At 40.4% G+C, this 19001-nt stretch overlaps 1 protein-coding gene across 5 annotated transcripts in view; it reads left to right on the top strand.

Moving 5' to 3' along the window:
• The window catches only part of Bruce (BIR repeat containing ubiquitin-conjugating enzyme), a 51720-nt gene that overhangs the window by 3294 nt on the left and 29425 nt on the right, over window positions 1-19001 (top strand). For 2 of the 5 annotated variants that reach the window (XM_073074054.1, XM_073074057.1), the window contains exons 5-24: window positions 81-282; window positions 572-809; window positions 897-3630; window positions 4045-4299; window positions 5230-5414; window positions 5795-6060; window positions 6516-6653; window positions 9974-10114; window positions 10626-10784; window positions 11253-11401; window positions 11784-12132; window positions 12920-13143; window positions 13595-13810; window positions 14155-14332; window positions 14750-14944; window positions 15463-15591; window positions 15932-16073; window positions 17187-17273; window positions 18025-18178; window positions 18458-18839. In XM_073074054.1, the coding sequence (XP_072930155.1) occupies window positions 81-282; window positions 572-809; window positions 897-3630; window positions 4045-4299; window positions 5230-5414; window positions 5795-6060; window positions 6516-6653; window positions 9974-10114; window positions 10626-10784; window positions 11253-11401; window positions 11784-12132; window positions 12920-13143; window positions 13595-13810; window positions 14155-14332; window positions 14750-14944; window positions 15463-15591; window positions 15932-16073; window positions 17187-17273; window positions 18025-18178; window positions 18458-18839 (6523 nt within the window). The remainder of the gene's footprint in view (window positions 1-80; window positions 283-571; window positions 810-896; window positions 3631-4044; window positions 4300-5229; window positions 5415-5794; window positions 6061-6515; window positions 6654-9973; window positions 10115-10625; window positions 10785-11252; window positions 11402-11783; window positions 12133-12919; window positions 13144-13594; window positions 13811-14154; window positions 14333-14749; window positions 14945-15462; window positions 15592-15931; window positions 16074-17186; window positions 17274-18024; window positions 18179-18457; window positions 18840-19001) is intronic. The other 3 variants (XM_073074055.1, XM_073074058.1, XM_073074056.1) reach the window with 3 other exon arrangements.

Genomic DNA, 19001 nt, shown 5'->3' with positions numbered 1-19001 from the left:
TTATGGCTTCAGAGCATTAGAAATAAAAACATTTTGTGGAACATATAATTTTCGAGTTGTAGACGTACCGTTTGCCGCAGGTGGGCGCTCCCCGCTCGCATGGCGCAGGCGGGGTTCTACCACCAGCCGTCGCCGAGCGGAGACGACCGCGCCATGTGCTTCATGTGCACCGTGTGCCTGGTCTGCTGGGAGAAGTCGGACGAGCCGTGGGTGGAGCACGAGCGCCACTCGCCCAACTGTCCCTTCGTGCGCGGCGAGTACACGCACAACGTGCCTATATCGGTCAGTTCCTGCTTCATCTAGTTCAGTATTTTCTTGTTACAAGTGCAACAAGTATCTTGTACTAAAAATGAGATCAAAAGCGAAATTATTACCTTAATTATATATCAGCTTGGACTAACGGATTATTACTACTATAAATGTTGTTTGTCCCTGACATGTGCAGAACCTTTTAAAATTTATAACACATGTATACACTCAATAACATTAATGTTTTTCGATAAAATTAAAAACAAATTTAATTTCAGTTTATCTTTGCACTTGAGTAACATTATATACTTATCTACAATAGGTCACAAACGCCACCGCCTGCGCTCAGGTGTCGCCTAACGCACGGATCATTTCAAGGGGAAACACCGGACACCTCATTGCTACCGGCACTGTTGAGGGTAAAGTCACCATCTGGAAGTTTGATTGTGGCTTGAAATTCACCAAGCTTATCCCCTTGTCGCCATATGATTCCATATTTAGCGGAGTACTGGCCACTGACAGCAATAAGGTCTGGTCTGCCAGTCTGGAGAAAGACACATGTAAGTATACAAAACATTTATCAGATTTAGTGTACTAACAAATAACAAATGAGTAATAAATATGATGATTTCTATTAATTTTTTTAGCTACCTATGGCCTTGAACTGACCGCAATGGCGTTCTTGGGGATGACACCAAAACAAGAAGTGTACCCCCAGCCTCAACCTTCTGAGATTTCTGATCGGTACCCAAACATGTTCACTAAAGCAAGACCGGCTCTCATATGCGCCGTTGTTATTACCAGAACGAATGGTCAACCAACTGATCAGCCCATTAAAGACGATTCCAGTAAAGCTTTGTTTGACTCTGCTTCAGACAAGTCTCAAGAGAGTGTTAGGGCTATGAATGACCAAAACGAAGCTAAGAGCAATCTGACTAATCCAAATAGAATGCTCTTTTTACTCACATACGATATATTCAGCAGTCGAGCTGGATCTATGACAACTGTAGTACAAACTTCGCAAAGTAGCGGAAACTCCAAAGCGGGAGGGAGCAAAAAAGTTGCTACCTTGAGCCCCTTGCAACGTGCCGACGATGCAAACATATATGACGAGATATACTTCCAGTATTCCGATGAAGACACAGAGCTTCCACAGTGCACAAACAGCTTGATAGATGAACAAATCAGTAACGTAATTAATTTGAATGCGTCATCGAGTAAGGAAGACTGCAAAATTTGGGAGCCCAAAAAGATAATATTTACTAAACATTTCAAGGTGCTACCGCCGCCTCCACCGACTGCTTTGCTTCCCGAGCTACCCGAATCTGGGCAAGGCAGCATGTTAGATTTTGTTGGCAAAATCACTCAACTTAAAAGTTGGAAAAGTGGGAACTTGGAATCCGTCGGCACTAAACTCGTCGATCAAACTGACGCAGTACACGGTGATGCTATCACCCAGTATCTGAATATGACTGGCCAGGGCCCATTAGAGATTTCGGATCTAAAGTGGTATGAAGGTGGAGAGGGAGCTGATAAGATTAAAGTGACGACGTTCGGCGGAAGCAAGGTGTTTACTCAGGCCATCGTCAATACCGTCAATGCTGATGGATACTCTGACAGTGATCAGCAACAAGATGATGGTCACATGGCCCACGTCGGCACGGCTGTCCAGTGCATTAGTCTACCAGAGCATCTTAATTTGGGAGAAGGCTCCAAAATAACACACCTGTTCCCAACAGAGGATAAGGAACATTTGCTAGTAGTTATATCTACCATTGATCCTGAAAAAGTGAAAAAAGAAGCTGAAGTGGATGCCGACGGTGACACTAAAATGGACATTGATGAAGGTGTGGAAACTCAGAAAATTGATAAGCCTGAAGCTAAAGCTTACTTTTTGTTGTACAAAGTCATCAGCCATGCGGCGGTGTATGCTCTGCATGATAGTCCCGAATCCTACAAGGAACTTCCGTACAATGAGAGTCCAGTAGACTTATGTTTATTACCTGTCGACAAGAGCGACCAACGCTCTTTTGCTACAGTAGGTGCAGATGGTCATTTAAGACTGTATTCGTTACCAGATTTCAATATTATCTCTGAGAAACGGGTTCCTAAGGGCCCATTCACATCAGTTATATACTGCGCCTCGGTCGAACGTCTTAGCGTATCAACCAAACAAGGGATGATATATTTTTACGCTCTCAACAATGGTGAGAAAGATTCAGCAGCAGATGTTAACGAAGATGAGTTTGCTAATATAGATTTTGATATGCTCCAAAGTGCACCCAGAGATGAAGTCTGTGGTCCCACTGCACCTCCCGTAATTATTGCTAATAAGCCACAATTGGACCTTAATGATCTAGAGACCCTGATATCTTTAACGGGCTTTTACGGTATGAACACGACTGTACCGTACAGCGCAGTGGTGCCTGGGTTTTGGTGCGAGCTCTCCCCAGCACAACGGTCGAGGTCAGACCATCAGAATAATAGATCGTGGAGGCTGCAGAATACTTCCTCGACATGGGACGAGCACGTTCTTGAACTGACGCTACCCTATAGCGTATCTCTGGCTCACGTAGAGTTTGGTTTCACGCTGCACACAGCCAACTCTGTAAACTTGCCGATAATACAAGTGACATTACTGAAACAGAATTTGCACGGTATAGGTTACAAGAAAGATGCTTCTTTCAGTAATAGATCGGAATCACCAGTTCACTTTTCGATCATCGACGCTGATATGTCGAATCTTGAAAATCCTGTCAACAGCGAAGAATACCTACAGGCCCACAATGCGGAAATATTGGCTGGCCCTCTACTTCTCTCTTCTGGACTGGACCTGACTCAGCAGTCAGGATCGCTGATATTGACGAGCCCTCGTCTTTATAGGGCTAGAGGAAGAACATTCCTAATCCATATTAAGACACTGTTCGATCCAGCTAAAGATATAGCTAAGGGGCCAGCTAAGGCCGGTGAAAGTAACTCTAAAAAATCTGGTTTCATAGGTTGCGATTGGTTACACCAGATCTCGATTACGGTGCGATCCAGTCCGCACACAGACGTGCCTATGGAGAGGCAACAACGTATTGCGATGTTGGAGTCGAATGGCTTTTTGGACACACTTTTCGAGATAGCCATTAAGGGTGAAAACGACGAACGGAAGCTAGCTCTAGACCTGATAAACTGGGTGATATCCATTAGGTTAGCCAGGATGCGTCTCGCTAAATCGGAGAATGATAAGGATCCCGATAATCCCATAGAAGCGCAGCAGTTGGAGTGCATGGGGGTTATCGAGAAACATACCGAAGCATTACTGAAACATTGCATTCTCTGTGCAAATCGAAGCATCGCTAAGAAGTGCGTCAAAATAATACTTATTGCTATCGAGTGAGTATACTTACTTTCAAATATTTTACACTATATTTTAGATAGAATTGAGAGTTTCATTGTCTGCTAACAAAGGCATGCAACTGCAAGGCATTAAACTCCTGAGTTTTAGAACTCATTAATCTTCTAGTGATTATTTACTATCATGAATATTTAGTCATTGATTCGTAGTTAGTAGTATTGATTAACAAATAAATAAGATAATATTTATTTATTTTATCAAACTTTACAAGTTTGATAAAATAAGATATTATTTATTTTTAAAGTATACTATACATACACTCAAAAAGTCTACAAAATTATTTGAAGTCAGTTTAAACGTCTGTGCAATGTAACTTTTTACTGATTCAGTAAACTTGAAACCAATTGATAATGATAATTTGTCGAATAATGAAAATTTTACACAACTCGCAGGGGCGTGAAGCAAACGCCGGCGCCGTGGAAGTCAACATTCGAGCAGACGGTCGCCCGCCACCTGGCGGAGTGCGTGGAGACGATCGGCGCGTGCGATTCGCCCGGCGCGCTCAAGTGGCTGGCGGCGCTCGCGCAGCACTGCACGCCGCAGGACACGGCGCCGCGGCTCGTGCGCTGCCTCATGACGCTGCTCTACCGCGCCTGCAGGTGTCTCCGCGACCGCGCCGACCCGTACCATCAGCTGCTCAGGGCCAGGTGGGTTCCACAACAACAAACCGCTCGTGTATTCAAATTGCATATAGTATTCATATTGTATTTTTTTTGTTAGTCAATTTATCGTCGATATGTATAGTTCGCGCCAAACTGCTAGTCCGCTCTGAAGTTGTTGCGAGCTGATGTAGTCATACAATTTGCTATAGCGACGCAATTCATTTCTATATTCAGAGCGGACTTTTACGCGGTGGAGTTTTACCCGGACTATACAATATTGTATCATGCTAAAATTCGATATAAACTTTATAAAAACACACCGAAATAAACCTATTATTCAGCAAACGCGTTCGTTCAAGGATCCAGTTCATTACAGTTGACCATACACATTAAGAAATATTTGTAAAGAAGTGCTCTTACACAATCAATGCGAATTGTTGTTAAATCACACCATTTATTTACATTGCAAGAAATCTTACTCGCAGTATATCAGCCGAATGAATGAGTTCTTTAGCAAAGCAATTTAGCTAAATACGTCACAGTAATGCTGAGTGTACCGCCACTTTGTAGTTGTCTAAAAATAGCGGACTAATATTCATTTTTGAATGGGTAAAAGTCCAGATTTTTTTAAATTATCACTTGTGTGTGTAATTTTGAAATAAACAGATGTAGAGTCAGTCAGTCAATTATTTTAATTGAGAAAATCTGAGTATAATTATAATTTTATTAAAATGACTTTACAAACGACGCTGAGGAAGATGTGTGATGTTTACTGGTTTCAGGTTTTATATTCTATTTTGTTTAATTACGATGCTTTGCGGCGTTGCTGTGCGTTAGACGCTATCGGATCATTAGTAATTATTTTATACCCCCAGAGGACCTTTAATCTTTACTAATCTAGGTATCTACCTTTAGTCTTTACTAATTGAGATTAGTGTGTATCAGTAGAGTTATAACATAAGTGTTATCTCCCAGGTTCGGTCTGTACGGGTTGCCGCTGGAGCGCACGCTGTTCGCGTCGGACGTGCCGTCGCTGGGCCGCAGCTCGTCCTCGCCGATCACTTACGCGAGCGTCATCAGCGCGGACACGCCCGCGCCGCCGCCCTGCAAGTACAACGACTACCATCTGAAGGATCTGCTCAATCTGCCGCCTGAGATGGGTGAGTGTATACACTTGGTACTTGTTACGATGTCTTTATTGCATTAATAAACAATTTAAAGGGACTGTGTTAACGTGTGTAAAAATATTGTTGAAATGTATTGAACATTACATTAAAAAAAATTGAATTTGTTATTATTTATTAAATAGACAGATAACAATAAATAAATATTCATTTAAGAAAATTGCGGCCTGTATGTATTGTTTGAAATGATATTTCTATTAGAGGTTCTGTAAACCAACGTTAAACGTTACGTGTATAGGTTAGTCTCGTTTGAATTTCGTTTCGAGGTGGGTCATGACCATGACGTAAGTTCAACGTCGACAACATTGTATACAACACGCCGTGTAAGATCTTAACAGCATCGGTACGTTGCGCAGACGTGAAGACGAGCAGCCCAAGCGGCAGCAGCGGCAACGGCAGCGGCGGCAGCGGCGGTGGCGGCGGCGGCGGGGGCGGCAACAACGCGGCGGACGTGGCGTGGTGGGCGGGCACGGGCGGCGTGGGCGCGCTGGGCGCGGGGCTGGCCGAGGCGGCGCCGCTGCACGTGACCTGCCACGTGGCCTCCGACGGCACCAAGCTGGAGGCGGCGCCCGCGAGACACGCCACCGTCGTCGTCAGCGCGCATCCCGCCGACGCGCACCAGGTAATCACTCCACAATCTTCCCCAAAATCCCACTATACACGATCCCTCATTCAAATACTGTAATCGGTCCCCCCTCTTTGTCCGTAAATACTATACACGGTTTCCGCGTTGTGGTTTTGTGGAAATTAACCACAATGTCGATAATTACGTTACAATGTCGAGGTGTTATCATGTAGAACTTATTTAGCAACGCGTAAAGTTTTTTATTGTTGCTCAAAGGTTTTTATTTTCGAGGATGTAATAACGACTCTTTTAGGAATTAGGGTTAACAACTGACGGTAACAACCACAAAAAAGTAGTGACTGTATCTAACAGCGCTAATATCGACATCCCTAACACATGCTCTAAATATTTTACATGCTATCTTAAGCCCCATACTTTTCGCCTTCCTCCAAATATAGTAAAGTAATTTAGTTTTATGTAACACAATTTGATACACGTATTTCTTCCTATAGCTGTGGTCATATGTAGTAAAAGAGGGGCAAATGAAGCAATCGTCTCAGGACCCCGACTCCCTCGAAGAAATCGACAGCTCACTAATGGAATGTGACCCACAAGATAGACATGACTTTTCCGAAGACAAAATGTTTAAGGTAACATATAATATGGCACTGAAAATGTCTATTTCTTCAATTATGTTGCATTTTTAAATAAACTTCCCTTTAAATAGTGCACCTTAAAATTAGGTTTTTTAACCCTTAGTTGGTCATGACACCCTGTTCTTTTTTAGAATAGTTTTATCTCGCTTTTCCTTATTTCTTTTCAATATCGTGAACTATGCCAACATGCTAATAGCACGGCCACTTCATGTATGCATTCCTTCCGACATTAACATAAAAATTATGAATCGTGCGTTGTTTAATTTGCTACTTGTTATGCTTTTCTCCTAGAATGTTCACGAGGGTAAGGTCGTATAAATAATTTTATATAGCTTTCTCCTTAGTTGGGTCCATCTCATTTTAACATTAAAACGCTCGAATATTAAGAGTTTCGTTAAATCATATAATATGTTTTTCGTTTAACTAGAATAGATAAAATATACTAGAACTAGAATATATAAAATAAAATTGGTGAAATAATTATCATTGGTATGGCGATAAATTAATTAGGAATATTTTCACAATGTAATGCTTCTACTGGGTAAATGTTGAGAAAATGTACTGATTTAATGTGTTTTATTTATATTTCGTTTTTTATATTTGTAATATATAATTAGGATGTTACTCTTTTACTATAGTTAGGAGACATAAATTACAATATACACTTGTTTCTTTTCTAATAAGTATATAACTTTATAATCATAAAATTAAATGTTGTTCCCAAAGACAAAAGATTCTTACTGTTCATTTAATTTAACCATATGCGTTCACCGGTTTAGTCATTTTAATGAATAAGTAATGCGTATGAGTGAGTGACGTAAGTGAGGTAAGCACGTATTATCTGCATATTGTAGTACCTACTAAATACATCCTGTATTTGTTTAAAGCGTATAGGAATTTTTTCACGCCTTGCCATGTCGCTGGTAAATCTAAGTCTACAGAAAACTTTTAATGGTTTACAACAATGTCTCTTAATGTGGGCGATAATGGCACTTTGTTATAAACTACGACCTAATGAAAATTGGGAGGCGTTGAGTTGGTTTAGTGGGCGAGGACTGATTTGTTTTTAATTTTAAATTTTGAGACTGATATAATTTATTGTAGTAGGCGGTAGATGTATCAGGTTTGAGAACCTTTGACCTAGAATAAATGTCAGGTTTGTACTGAAAAAGTTTTTTTTATCAAAAACGATAAGTGTTAAGTGTATTGTTAAGCGTCGCCTATCTGTTATGTATTCCTATAAGTACATCCTACTCATTTATTCCCATTTTAATACATCCTGGAATAATTATTATTAGAGAGGTCGTGGAAAATCTCGAAACAATGTTCAAAGCCTTTTGTTGATGGCTTTAATAATTTTTAAAAGTAATCTCCCAAGAGACGAATGTATCGTAATTCGTAACCTAACAACCGCCCTGGTATGGATGAAGGCGATGTTTTGGGCACGTAAACCTGCTTCCGTCATCAGAAAAAGTTTCATGTTCAATGTACTTTGCTTTTCATCACTTAGCAAAAACTCATAATTTCATAGGTATTTAATGGCAGACACCTTTGTACATGATCAATTCGATGTGATGCGCTAGTAATATGCGCGGGTCATGAAAGGACAAAGGTTAGATCGGAAATATTCGGGCGCGATCGTAAAGCGTCGGTGCAACACCCCTTAGCGGTGCAGCTATGTATGCACTACTACTACGAATATAGTGTGTTTGATTCGATCGACTCAGCTCGGACCTGGCCCGGCTGCGCGCGGCTCATGACCCCAGACGGACGAGATAGGTGTCCTGGTTTCAGTCTATTGAAAGTAATTTTGTTTATTGTTCGATGAATTAAAAATGTTGGTTTCAGTAGTCCTTTGGCTAAGTTTTAAAGTAAATAACGCGTTTTCGGCTAGATACGTATTATTACGTACGTTTTGTCGTAAATTCGTGTTATCGTTGTAATTAGAAGAACCTCCATTTGTTGTACTTTTTATGGAAAAATGCGTTTTGAAACAATAATTAAGTTTTGTTAACTCTTTTTAAAGCGAATTATCGGCTATAAATGTTATCTGTAGCAGTTTTCTTCTGCTTCCAAAACACTTGTTACTTCTGCATCATAACAAAAAACGGGATAAGAGTCTAGTGACCTTCTTTACCTGTTGATAATGAGCGAGCGAAGTGAAACCTTACGGACACTGTTTTGCCCGCGTATTGTTTAAGAGCTAGATTATTCTTACTTTTCCGTCCAAGACATCGCAATTGATAATGGGGAAAATAAAATAGCTGCACTTATTAACACGCTTTTATTAGCTTGGGTTGTATGTATGTAAGTAACAGTAACGGAATCTTTGAACCCGATTTCTATCCACTTTGAACGTTCAGTTTAATTCATAATTTTGAAGAATTATCAAAAACAAAGACAAAGTTCATCGCAAGTTACTAGATTGCAAATAATTATTGCTTTTTAGTTTCAATAAGGCGTAACTGTTATAGCGTGATTTTTAATTTAGAAAATAATAATGTTATTACCCTATAACTCAAATGTTCTGAAATATATCTATAATGCCCTCTTGTAGAATGATTTTTAGGATTCCGTACTCAAAAGTTAAAACGAAACCCTCCGCGGTCTGTTCGTGTGTCACTGGGCTTTATCTCTTAAATCGTAATAGATAGACACTTGATTTTTTTACAAATGATGCATGAACTATGATTATTTTTGTAGTCAGTTTTAGACTACGCCACACCCTTTACCGCTGATTGCTGCAATCTTATAAGGTCTTATTTCCTTCGAAGTAGAACAGATATTTGCTTTTTATTTATCTATTAAATACGAGTTTTTTAATTCTTTACTCGTACAGTGATACATACGGACATTTTAAATCGGTTTTGTAAGATTGGGCGTTGCTTCGTTATCGATTCTTCTATTTTTACCGTGAAGAGTCTGTGCTATTTAGGACCTGATACGGAGTTTATTCATTCCTAAGGACATTGCGACTGCCATTTAAACGGTATTAGCGCAAGTCATAATTTGCTATATTTTATTTAAAATGTTTTGTGTTTCCTTTTTGTATTATAGAGCATACTATTTAAAACCAAACTTGAGAATTTATTATTCAAACAAACAACTTTGGTGTTTGATTGTTTTACGAGGATGTTTAATATGCTTATATTAGCTTCACCTCTATGTATGTCATGAAATCTTTGAACTAAATTATTACCCACTTTGAACGTTCAGTTAAATTCAAAAATTTTGGACAATTATTAAGACCCGACCACAATGTATAATATTTTTGTTTATATTACATTTTCTTACAAAAATGGTATGTCACTCAGGACCAGGAGCAGTGCGACATCCCGTGGGCGGGGCTGGTGACGCGGCCGCCGCAGCACACGCTGCTGGTGGAGCGCATGCACTCGGGCGCGCGCCGCTACATCGTGCTCGACCTCGGGCACACCGTGCGCCTCACTGACGTGGTATAGCTTTATGGCTTTAAATAATATAAACTGATTTTTAGACGATTTTCCGTGTTTGACTTGTACATGATATTTATGAATTACTACATACTGCTTCGGTATAAAATATTAAAGTAATTAAATGAAATACTAATAACACTAGTAACATAATAATTTTTACGATTTGCGATTAATCCAATAAGTGATTGGGATTACTCCCATTATACAATATGATTAGTATAGTAATATAGAAGTAAATGATTAAATATGAATTACACTTGTTAATCTCCTGTTTGTGTATTCAAACCGCACCCTAATTCTTTATATTATGTATGTGTTTCAATATAGAATTGCCAAATGAAAATTTTCATTTTCAACAAACAAAATCACAAAAAGGATATAACTTGTACAAAGTTTCAAGTGAAATTCTACAAATTATTACTTATAACATTCCCCTTACTAATTATCTGTGGGATATTCAATTAGAAATCTATTTTACGCTTAAATTGAGCGATGTGTAATCCCCATTCAGATAATACCGTCGTGCTCGGACCTGGTGACGCTCTGCATCGACATTTGGACGGTGGGCGAGGAGACGGACTGCGCCAAGCTGGCGTTCGCGACCGACATCGCCACCAAGCACCTCGTGCTCACAGACATACAGCCGCCGCCGCTGTGCCGTTACATGAAGGTATTGTGTGTTTATGTAGCTTCCGCCCGCACATCGTTCGCATAATGTCAGTGGTTATGGTCGTTGTCGTAATATAGCTAGTTCGAGTGAAATAGATTACAAAAACATGTCCATGAAAAGACGTAAGGCGATTTTTTTAGTATATTATTTTGGTGGTTAGAAACCTATGCATCGCAGATTTTTAGTAATCATGTTACGCGTTGTTGAATTCAATTATTGCTTTAACCTTAATTAAAATACAGTTACCAATGCAGTTTACTAATCCACATTTGAATGTTGACCTAAAACTAATCTTGTATGTATAGTAAAATAAACGTAGAAATCCACATAACTCCCACAGCTGATATTTTTTTCATTTACCATCTTAAGCTTATTGGTGTATACTCGCATAGTTGAAGCAATATAATATGTCATTACCTCCAAGTGCTAAATTAAGAGGTGAATTAAAAAGAAAATCATTTTTGACAGATCACGACCATAGGTCGCTACGGCATGTCGGCAATGAAGTGCAAGATCCCACTGGGTTGGTTCTACGGCGAGATCGCCGAGATAAATAACGTGCCGGCGTCCCTGATCGCGCTCAATGCGCTCAGGGAGGACCTCACATGTAGATTCCGGTGAGTTAACTTATATTTTTATGAGATGATTGGTACCTCGTATGACAGCCCTCCTTGCTCAGTGGATCATCATCCAAGTCTGACAAGTGAAAAGTTTCAGATTCTATATTCGGCAATCAAATGTATTAAATTTCATTTCCTTTCTCAATCTGGAATTGTGTATATTCTAATATTATTCGGTATTTATATTATATCTGCGACGTAAGTAACTACTGAGAGATAAGTTATTTTTTAGTGAAATATGGTACCTTATATGGTACAATGATATCTGTTAAATGGTATAAGGCAGCACTTTCAGTATTACAACTGCAAAGTACATTATTTTTATTTGAAATAATTCAGGTTACTATATCAAATTGATTGAAAATACTTAATTTACCAGGCTGGCCACCGGCAAACTCATGGATCTTCTGAACCCGTACCTTGATCTGTACAACGGCAACGCGGCCCACATGATGGCCTACCTTGGAATGCCGCACGAAAACGATCCGAAAGTGGTCCCCGCCTACCAGGAGTGCATCGACTTACAGCAGCAAATCCACAACTGCAACAACATAATAAAGCGCTTGCTGAAGACGCCGGATTGTAACCCCGAAGTGCTTGAAGCGCTGAGGAATGGTCAAGTGACCGCGGATGAACTGCTTGAACGCGCTTCCACTGACAAGCTGAGAGTGATCGTCGAGAACATTGTTGATATGCTACTGCATTTCGGCTTCCAAATGGAGGAATTGGTAAGAATCGCATATCATTTAAAATTTAAGCGGCTGATATTACTGCAGTGGTATAATGTATTTCACTTTTCATTTCGTTTTTGTACTAAACTGACCTTGTAATCTAATAGCTATTTTAATCTAATAGCTATTTTAAATTGGCCCTTGTAATCTAATAGCTATTTTAAATTGGCCCTAAATTAAATTAAGAGTTTTAATTTAAAAAGTAACAAAATAATAATAAAAAAGGTTGTCACAATAGCAATATATATTTATCGTATTAAAAAGTAGCAAAAAAGCATTCTATCCAACTGTAGCTATATTTTGTATCTGTAATAAAATACTGATCGGACTGAAGTTTTATTTATCAGACAGGAGAGAACTTGTTTATTGTTATTCTTTGCTCTAAATTGCAATGCTTCCTAGTTTTTTTTATAATATAGGAGTAGCAATCGAACATGCAATCCACCTGATGGTAAGTGGCTATTGCCGCCCATGTACATCTGTAATCAACCCCAGATAGGATTAACTTTAACTAGTAGATATTCCTAGTTAATAGTGGGTCACAGATACGGCGCTAGAACTAAGGACTAACCTGGAACGTCTTGGAAAAGTATGTCTCCCTTACCACACACTTCAAACTAGAACACAGCAGTGCTTGACACTGCTCTTATGAGGCAAAAATGGGTCTGCGGAGGTGCCGGTGGAGTCGAAACACAAAGGGTTCATACGTTCAACCTTCATAACGCAAAGTAACTCTCTCTCGTTGCAAATATTTCCGTTACGTTAACAATTGTCCGTGTGTCAGTGGACGCACCCCGCGCCGGGCGTGAACCTGACGCCGAGCCCGGAGTGGTGCGCGGGCGTGACGCCGGCCGCGTGGGAGAGCGCTTGGGGCGGCGCGGGCGGCGCGGCGCTCGCGGCGCTGCTCTCGCAGCTCTGTGCCGACGCCACCTGGTGGGGCGACCATCTGGTTGACGCGCTGCATGTAGCCATCGCGCATCATGACGCGCCTCCGTTGCCTATTGATAGGTACTGCAATTAGATTACTATTGTATTTCATTACTCCTTTATAGCGTCTATAATTGTCTCTGTTAATATTAGTATTGCTCCGTTTATTGTAAACATTTTCCTCATTGTCACTGGGTATGGTAAGCAATTTGTATTTCATGATGTGGTTATTTAGGGTTGTTTTCACTACTTAATAAATAAACGTAGTAGGACGACATGAGATGAACATGTAGCAACTATAGCTGATCATTGTCGATCAGTATACGCTTAATGGATACTTGTTGGAAATTTTGAATTACTAATCCAGAACTTTAGTTTTCTGTTTTTAACACTACACTACTATTATCTGTGTCACTCAATAATCACTATACTGATTTTCTTACGCTGTTCTAAAGCTTCATTCAGAATTATTCATATAATGCGTTTGATTTATACTATTTAACGTAACAATTTCATCCAATCTCCCAAACAGATGCCTAATAGCGGTGATGTACATGGCCCGCAAGAGCATGTACGCGCACGGTCAGGGCGCGGGCGGCGTGGCGCAGGCGTTCGCGGCGCGCTCGCTGGCGCTGCTGCGCGACCCCGCCGCGCAGCCCGCGCTGCTCGCCGCCCTGCTCACCGTGCTCGCCTCCGTGCTCGACGCCGCGCTGCCCATCATGCCCATGCCCTCGCAGCGGCAGACCAGGTGACCATATTATACGTACAAATGACTTACAATTATGATTGCGCACAATCACTGCGTGAAGAATATGAGCGCGCGGTGCTGAGCAGTTCACACTGTGATCGACGCTGCCCATTATGTTCATTTAAAAAATATATATTGCCTAAGAATTTGAATGATCGAAGACGCATTATTAACTCACATTGATTTGGTTTTTCTTCAGAAAAAAGAAAACTTTCTTACATTCTGCAGTATTCTCACATAAGGAAACCAAATTTTTAGATTTTAAAGTTTTATCTTTACTATTGTAATAGTAATTTACGGTATTTCGTTTATCAGTGTGTAACGTAATGTTATTTTTGTTATAGATGGGATTGGGTGGTAGGTGGTCGCGCGGGCGTGAGCTCCGCGGACTCGGGCGCCGTGTCGCCGCGCACCACCGAGTGCAAGCTGCACCGCCGCAAGCTACACAAGAAGCTGCTGCACCAGATGCAGGAGCTCGACGCCGCCAGGCGAGGCGTCGCTGTCTCCATGGAGGAGCAACAGGTTTGATTTAATCTTTGATTTGTAGAATGTGAAGGATGTGATTAACCACTACAGGTTATCAGTGCATACTACAATGTGAATGTTGTACTGGAGTAACGTCCTCATCTAGTACATAAAGTCAGAAACCCCAAAACTCATTAGAATTGTTATATTATTGCATAACACGAGCATTCTAAATGAGCATGTGATTTATATTAATTTTAATTTATAAATGTAGGTAAGGTATAAATATAGGTTATGAAAATGGTCTTAACAGCATGAGTTAATTGCTGCGTACCTTCATCAAATGATCTCATCAAAAGATTTTCAAATATCAAAACAATACAGCTACAACCGACATTTGGTGATCACGTTTCGATATAGCTCTCTAGAGAGCTGAATAAATGTTATAAAAGCGTCACAACGATTATTGTACAGCGCATGCGTTTCAACCTAAAGACGCGTATGGCGATGGTGGGCAAGCGCGCGGCGGCCCGCAGCGAGCCGGCGCACGAGGGCGGCGTGCGGCTGGTGTCCTCGCTGCTCGCCTCGCAGCTGGCGCACGCGCTCGCCGCGCACCTGCTCAGCATGGACGGCGCGGTGCCGCAGGACGACATGCTGCTCGCCGCCAAGGTACGAACATTCCCAAGTTAGGTGACGTCACGCGCTCGTAGTGCGTGTGTTCAGCGCTGATAGCGCCTTGTGTGCGTGCAAGAAGGTATGCCGTTCGCCGCAAAGGTGCACTCGGTGGCTCCTACTTAACCTACTCCCACTACCTCCCTTTGTATTGATTTAATATTGGCAAAATTATATTGCTATTAACATTTTATTTTTAATGATAATAAAATAGTATGCACTAAAGTGTTGCTACTTTACCGTTGTTTATCTTATTAAAATATACTGGTTTTATTGTAAGGCATATAAATTTAATAATAATAATAATAATTCGACTTTGACTTGACTTTTTTTTTTATTTCGTTTTAACTCATGAATTCAATGACATTCTAATTGTGTGTAATTTTATTTTTTATTTTTTAATTAATTGTTGCCAAAAATTTGTGTAGTTGGGTAAGATCGTTCTAATTAATTGAAATGAATATCGATATATTTTTATTAAGTAGTTTAATAAAGTTATGTCGTTGTTGATACAGGTTATAGGGCGCTTGTGCGCCATGTGGGGTGGTTCTGCCCTATTGGAGCCCTCCACCATTCTAGGACTTGCGCGCCTGGCCGTTACGTTGCCGCCATGGCCGCGCCACGCTGTCACCACGTTGCTACAAGTACGATTGATCAAGTCATAACAATATTTTTTTAAATTAAATCATCAAAGGCTTGAAATGGAAGATTATGCTTTTTTCAATCATCTTTGGTTAATAATTATACGAACACATTGAAACACAGAAGTTACACACTTCTTAATTAAAAATACTGAAGATTATGTTAATAAATTCAAGTGACGATTTATAAACATAGCATATGTATATTTTGAATGTAAAGTTATTGAAGCTCTTTTTTGTATGGCCTTGGAAATGTTGTTGCAATGTAACACATAATTACACACATTAAACAAAATATGTTTAGCAATACACTAAGATACGTAATCCGTCACCCTGCGCACAGGACCTGGTGGAGTACGAGCACGGCGAGGCGGCGGCGGCGGCGGAGGAGTGGGGCGCGCCGGGCACGTCGCGCGTCATCCGCGTGGCGCACGACGAGCCCACCGTCAGCAAGACCTCGCCGCGCTCCAAGGGCACCGTCGCCGGTAACACACGCTAATATACCTACTTATATCATGTTGGTGGTACAACCCTTTGTGGTTCGACACCGGTGCCACCACCGCCACACCTATTTCTGCCTCATAACAGAAGTGTTAAGAGCTGCTGTATTGTGGTTTGTAGGGTGTGGTAAGTGTGGTAAGGTCCGAGCCGTTCCAGCTTAGTCCTCTAGGGTAGCGGTGCATCGGTGGCCGACGTCAGGTAGAAATATCTAATCATATCGAGGGTTGATTACAGATGTCCATGGGCGGCAGTAGCCACTTACCATCAGGTGGACTGCATGCTCGCCTGCTCTCCTATATTATAAAAAAAATACTTTTTTATATTATAAAGGGTGTGGTGACTCAGATGTGCTAGTAAGGAGGCGTTCCAATTGCAAACAGAAACATAATTTATTCTGGATTTTTGTCCAATTTAAAGTTGATTACACATATTCATTGACAAGAATGGATGGACTATATAACAAGAGGCATGGCATGAAAATGGCATTATTTTCATGTTATGTCGTACACCCAACAACTTATATGCTTATACTACAGAGCAACGTCTAAAGTTAAATTCTCAGTCATATTAAAGTAACAAATTTTCTAACTTAAAAAATCAGCTGAACTTTATTGATTCTACTTTCTAAAACACAGCCTCAGCTCATTTGTCATCTCGGTTTCATGAAATAAGTAATACATTTGAAGAATGTTTATTTTTTGTTTTATGTAGCTACATGAATATAATTTAGCTTTTTAAGTTTTTCCATATTTCTTTACTTTCCATTAAATATCACAACTTGATATGACACGTGCAAATCGTAAATATTATTTACGTTTCCGAAAAAAATACCTAAACCAAAATTTTAAAGAAAATGACAATTAAGTTAATTACAATAACTTCATAATTGTGTAATTAAATAGCTTGTTGGAATGGTACTATTTCTTTATTTATAAAAATTATTTCCGTATGCGACGCATTTATTCACAATAGTATTTTAAAGAGTACCTGCCAACTAATCAAAACCAATTATCATGTATTTCTATATGCTAGCAAGTGCAGACAAACGCATTGTTTACAGTAACTTGACCCGAGTAACTAAAATGTTATCATTACAGATGTGTTAGCAGATAGTTTTGGCCTGGCGAAGAGTAGCAACTCCACCAAGCCTAAAATAAACGCACCAGCCTCAAACTTAACAGCAAGTAAGATCACATTGAACACAATATTGGCTTTTGATCCATCACAGTATAGTGTATGAACTAACACGGCACTCTGTAAATGTAACATAGTGAATACTTTGTCATGAAAGCATAATTGTCTTAATACATACATAGTCGTTTGTCTGTACGCTTGTTTGCCATATCACTGCTTGATACAATATGACATAATTATGTTAAAATGAATCGTGAAATCTAACCTTATAGGAATACAATTGTAAATATTCGATTCAATTCACATTTAATCGATGCTACAGTTCCTTGCAGTCGATTCTTTGCTAACGCTTTTAAAGATTTCATTTACATATAAAATTTTAGGCTAACACTTTGTCGAATCTACACATTCATGCATTAGAATCTGACTAGTTGCACATAATTGTATTTGTAAGTTGAGCTACATCCATGCAACATATGGTGCTTAGGTGTTAGGTGGTTTCACATATGTATGTACTTTGTTAGCTGTGTATTCATTTCATTCACTTTTCGTTTTTATAATCCTCATTGTTCAGAAACACCGTTAATTTACAGTCCCGTAATTTTAAGATATTACGGAAAATAGGGGGGTTGCGAGCTTAAAGGTTTTGTCCGTCTTTGCCATTTATGTAGCTTAAAGAAATAGTTACCGAATTATTGATAAAAAAAAATTCAGTCAATGTAGAAATTTTGTTTTGAGGCTTTTGCTAGTTTTTAATTTATTAATTTATGATGTTAACAAATATATATTTATGTTGTGCAGATGCCATGAAGGATGTGGATTTCCACCTGGGCAATGTAGCAGAGTCTGACGACTCGGAGCCGGAAGACAAAGCTGAACAGCACTTCCTTGATTCCCTCAAAAAATTGTCCAAATCTAGACCAATAACGCATACAGAAAACAACACTGGACAAGGGTAAGATTTTTACTAGTCCATTTTTGATAAACGTATAAGTGCTTTGTTAAGCTTAGAAATGTTAGTAGGGTAAATCGTTATTATTATTATACTCCTTTATCATAAACGCAATTGATTAATTTAATTAATTTAATTTCACGCCTTCCTTAGAAATGATTCTTGGTGAGTTTAACGTTTATACTCTAAACATTTGTAAAGTGTAACATAACGATTAGATAATCGCATTAGTTAATCTGTAACACCCGCTGTACCTTCCTAATACGTACAATTGTACCTCAGCAACATATCGTGTTGCGTGGACGCGCGGCTGGAGAGCGGCGCGGCGGCGGCGAGCGAGGCGGCGGCGCGGCGCGTGCTCGTGAACACGGGCGCCGCGCTGCCGCTGGCCCTGCGCGCGCAGAACCTGCGCGGCCACCTGCGCGCCGCGCCCGACGTGCCGCCGCCGCCCGCGCCCGCCGGCCCGCGCGCGCCGCGCCCGCCCGCGCCGCAGGGGCCCATCGGCACCCTGGCGCCCTGCGGACACCTGTACCGCCCCTGCAAGCACGTGCGCCACACCTGCCCGCACGGCCAGCAGGTCTGCTCGGTGGTGCGCCCGCCGCCGCCCCTCGCGCACACGCTGTACGACGTGTTCAGGCATCTTGCGCTTGAATTTAATAATCAGGTATGTTTCGTTTTTTTAATTTAATATGATGCAAGTGATCTAAAAATGTCTTATGTCCATTGACTAGATGCGTCTTGCATCTTAAAAGCAGTTGTGAATTCTATAGAATTAATGTTAATTCATTAAAAATAGATTGTATTTCGATTGTTTGTTTTCCGCGGC

This window comes from Epargyreus clarus, unplaced genomic scaffold (genome assembly GCF_041222505.1).
Source record: "Epargyreus clarus isolate Ecla_fem2 unplaced genomic scaffold, WU_Ecla_fem_2.2 ptg000006l, whole genome shotgun sequence".
Lineage (NCBI taxonomy): Eukaryota > Metazoa > Arthropoda > Insecta > Lepidoptera > Hesperiidae > Epargyreus > Epargyreus clarus.
Note: the sequence above shows the minus strand (reverse complement) of the source record. Positions and strands in the feature narration are given on the sequence as shown.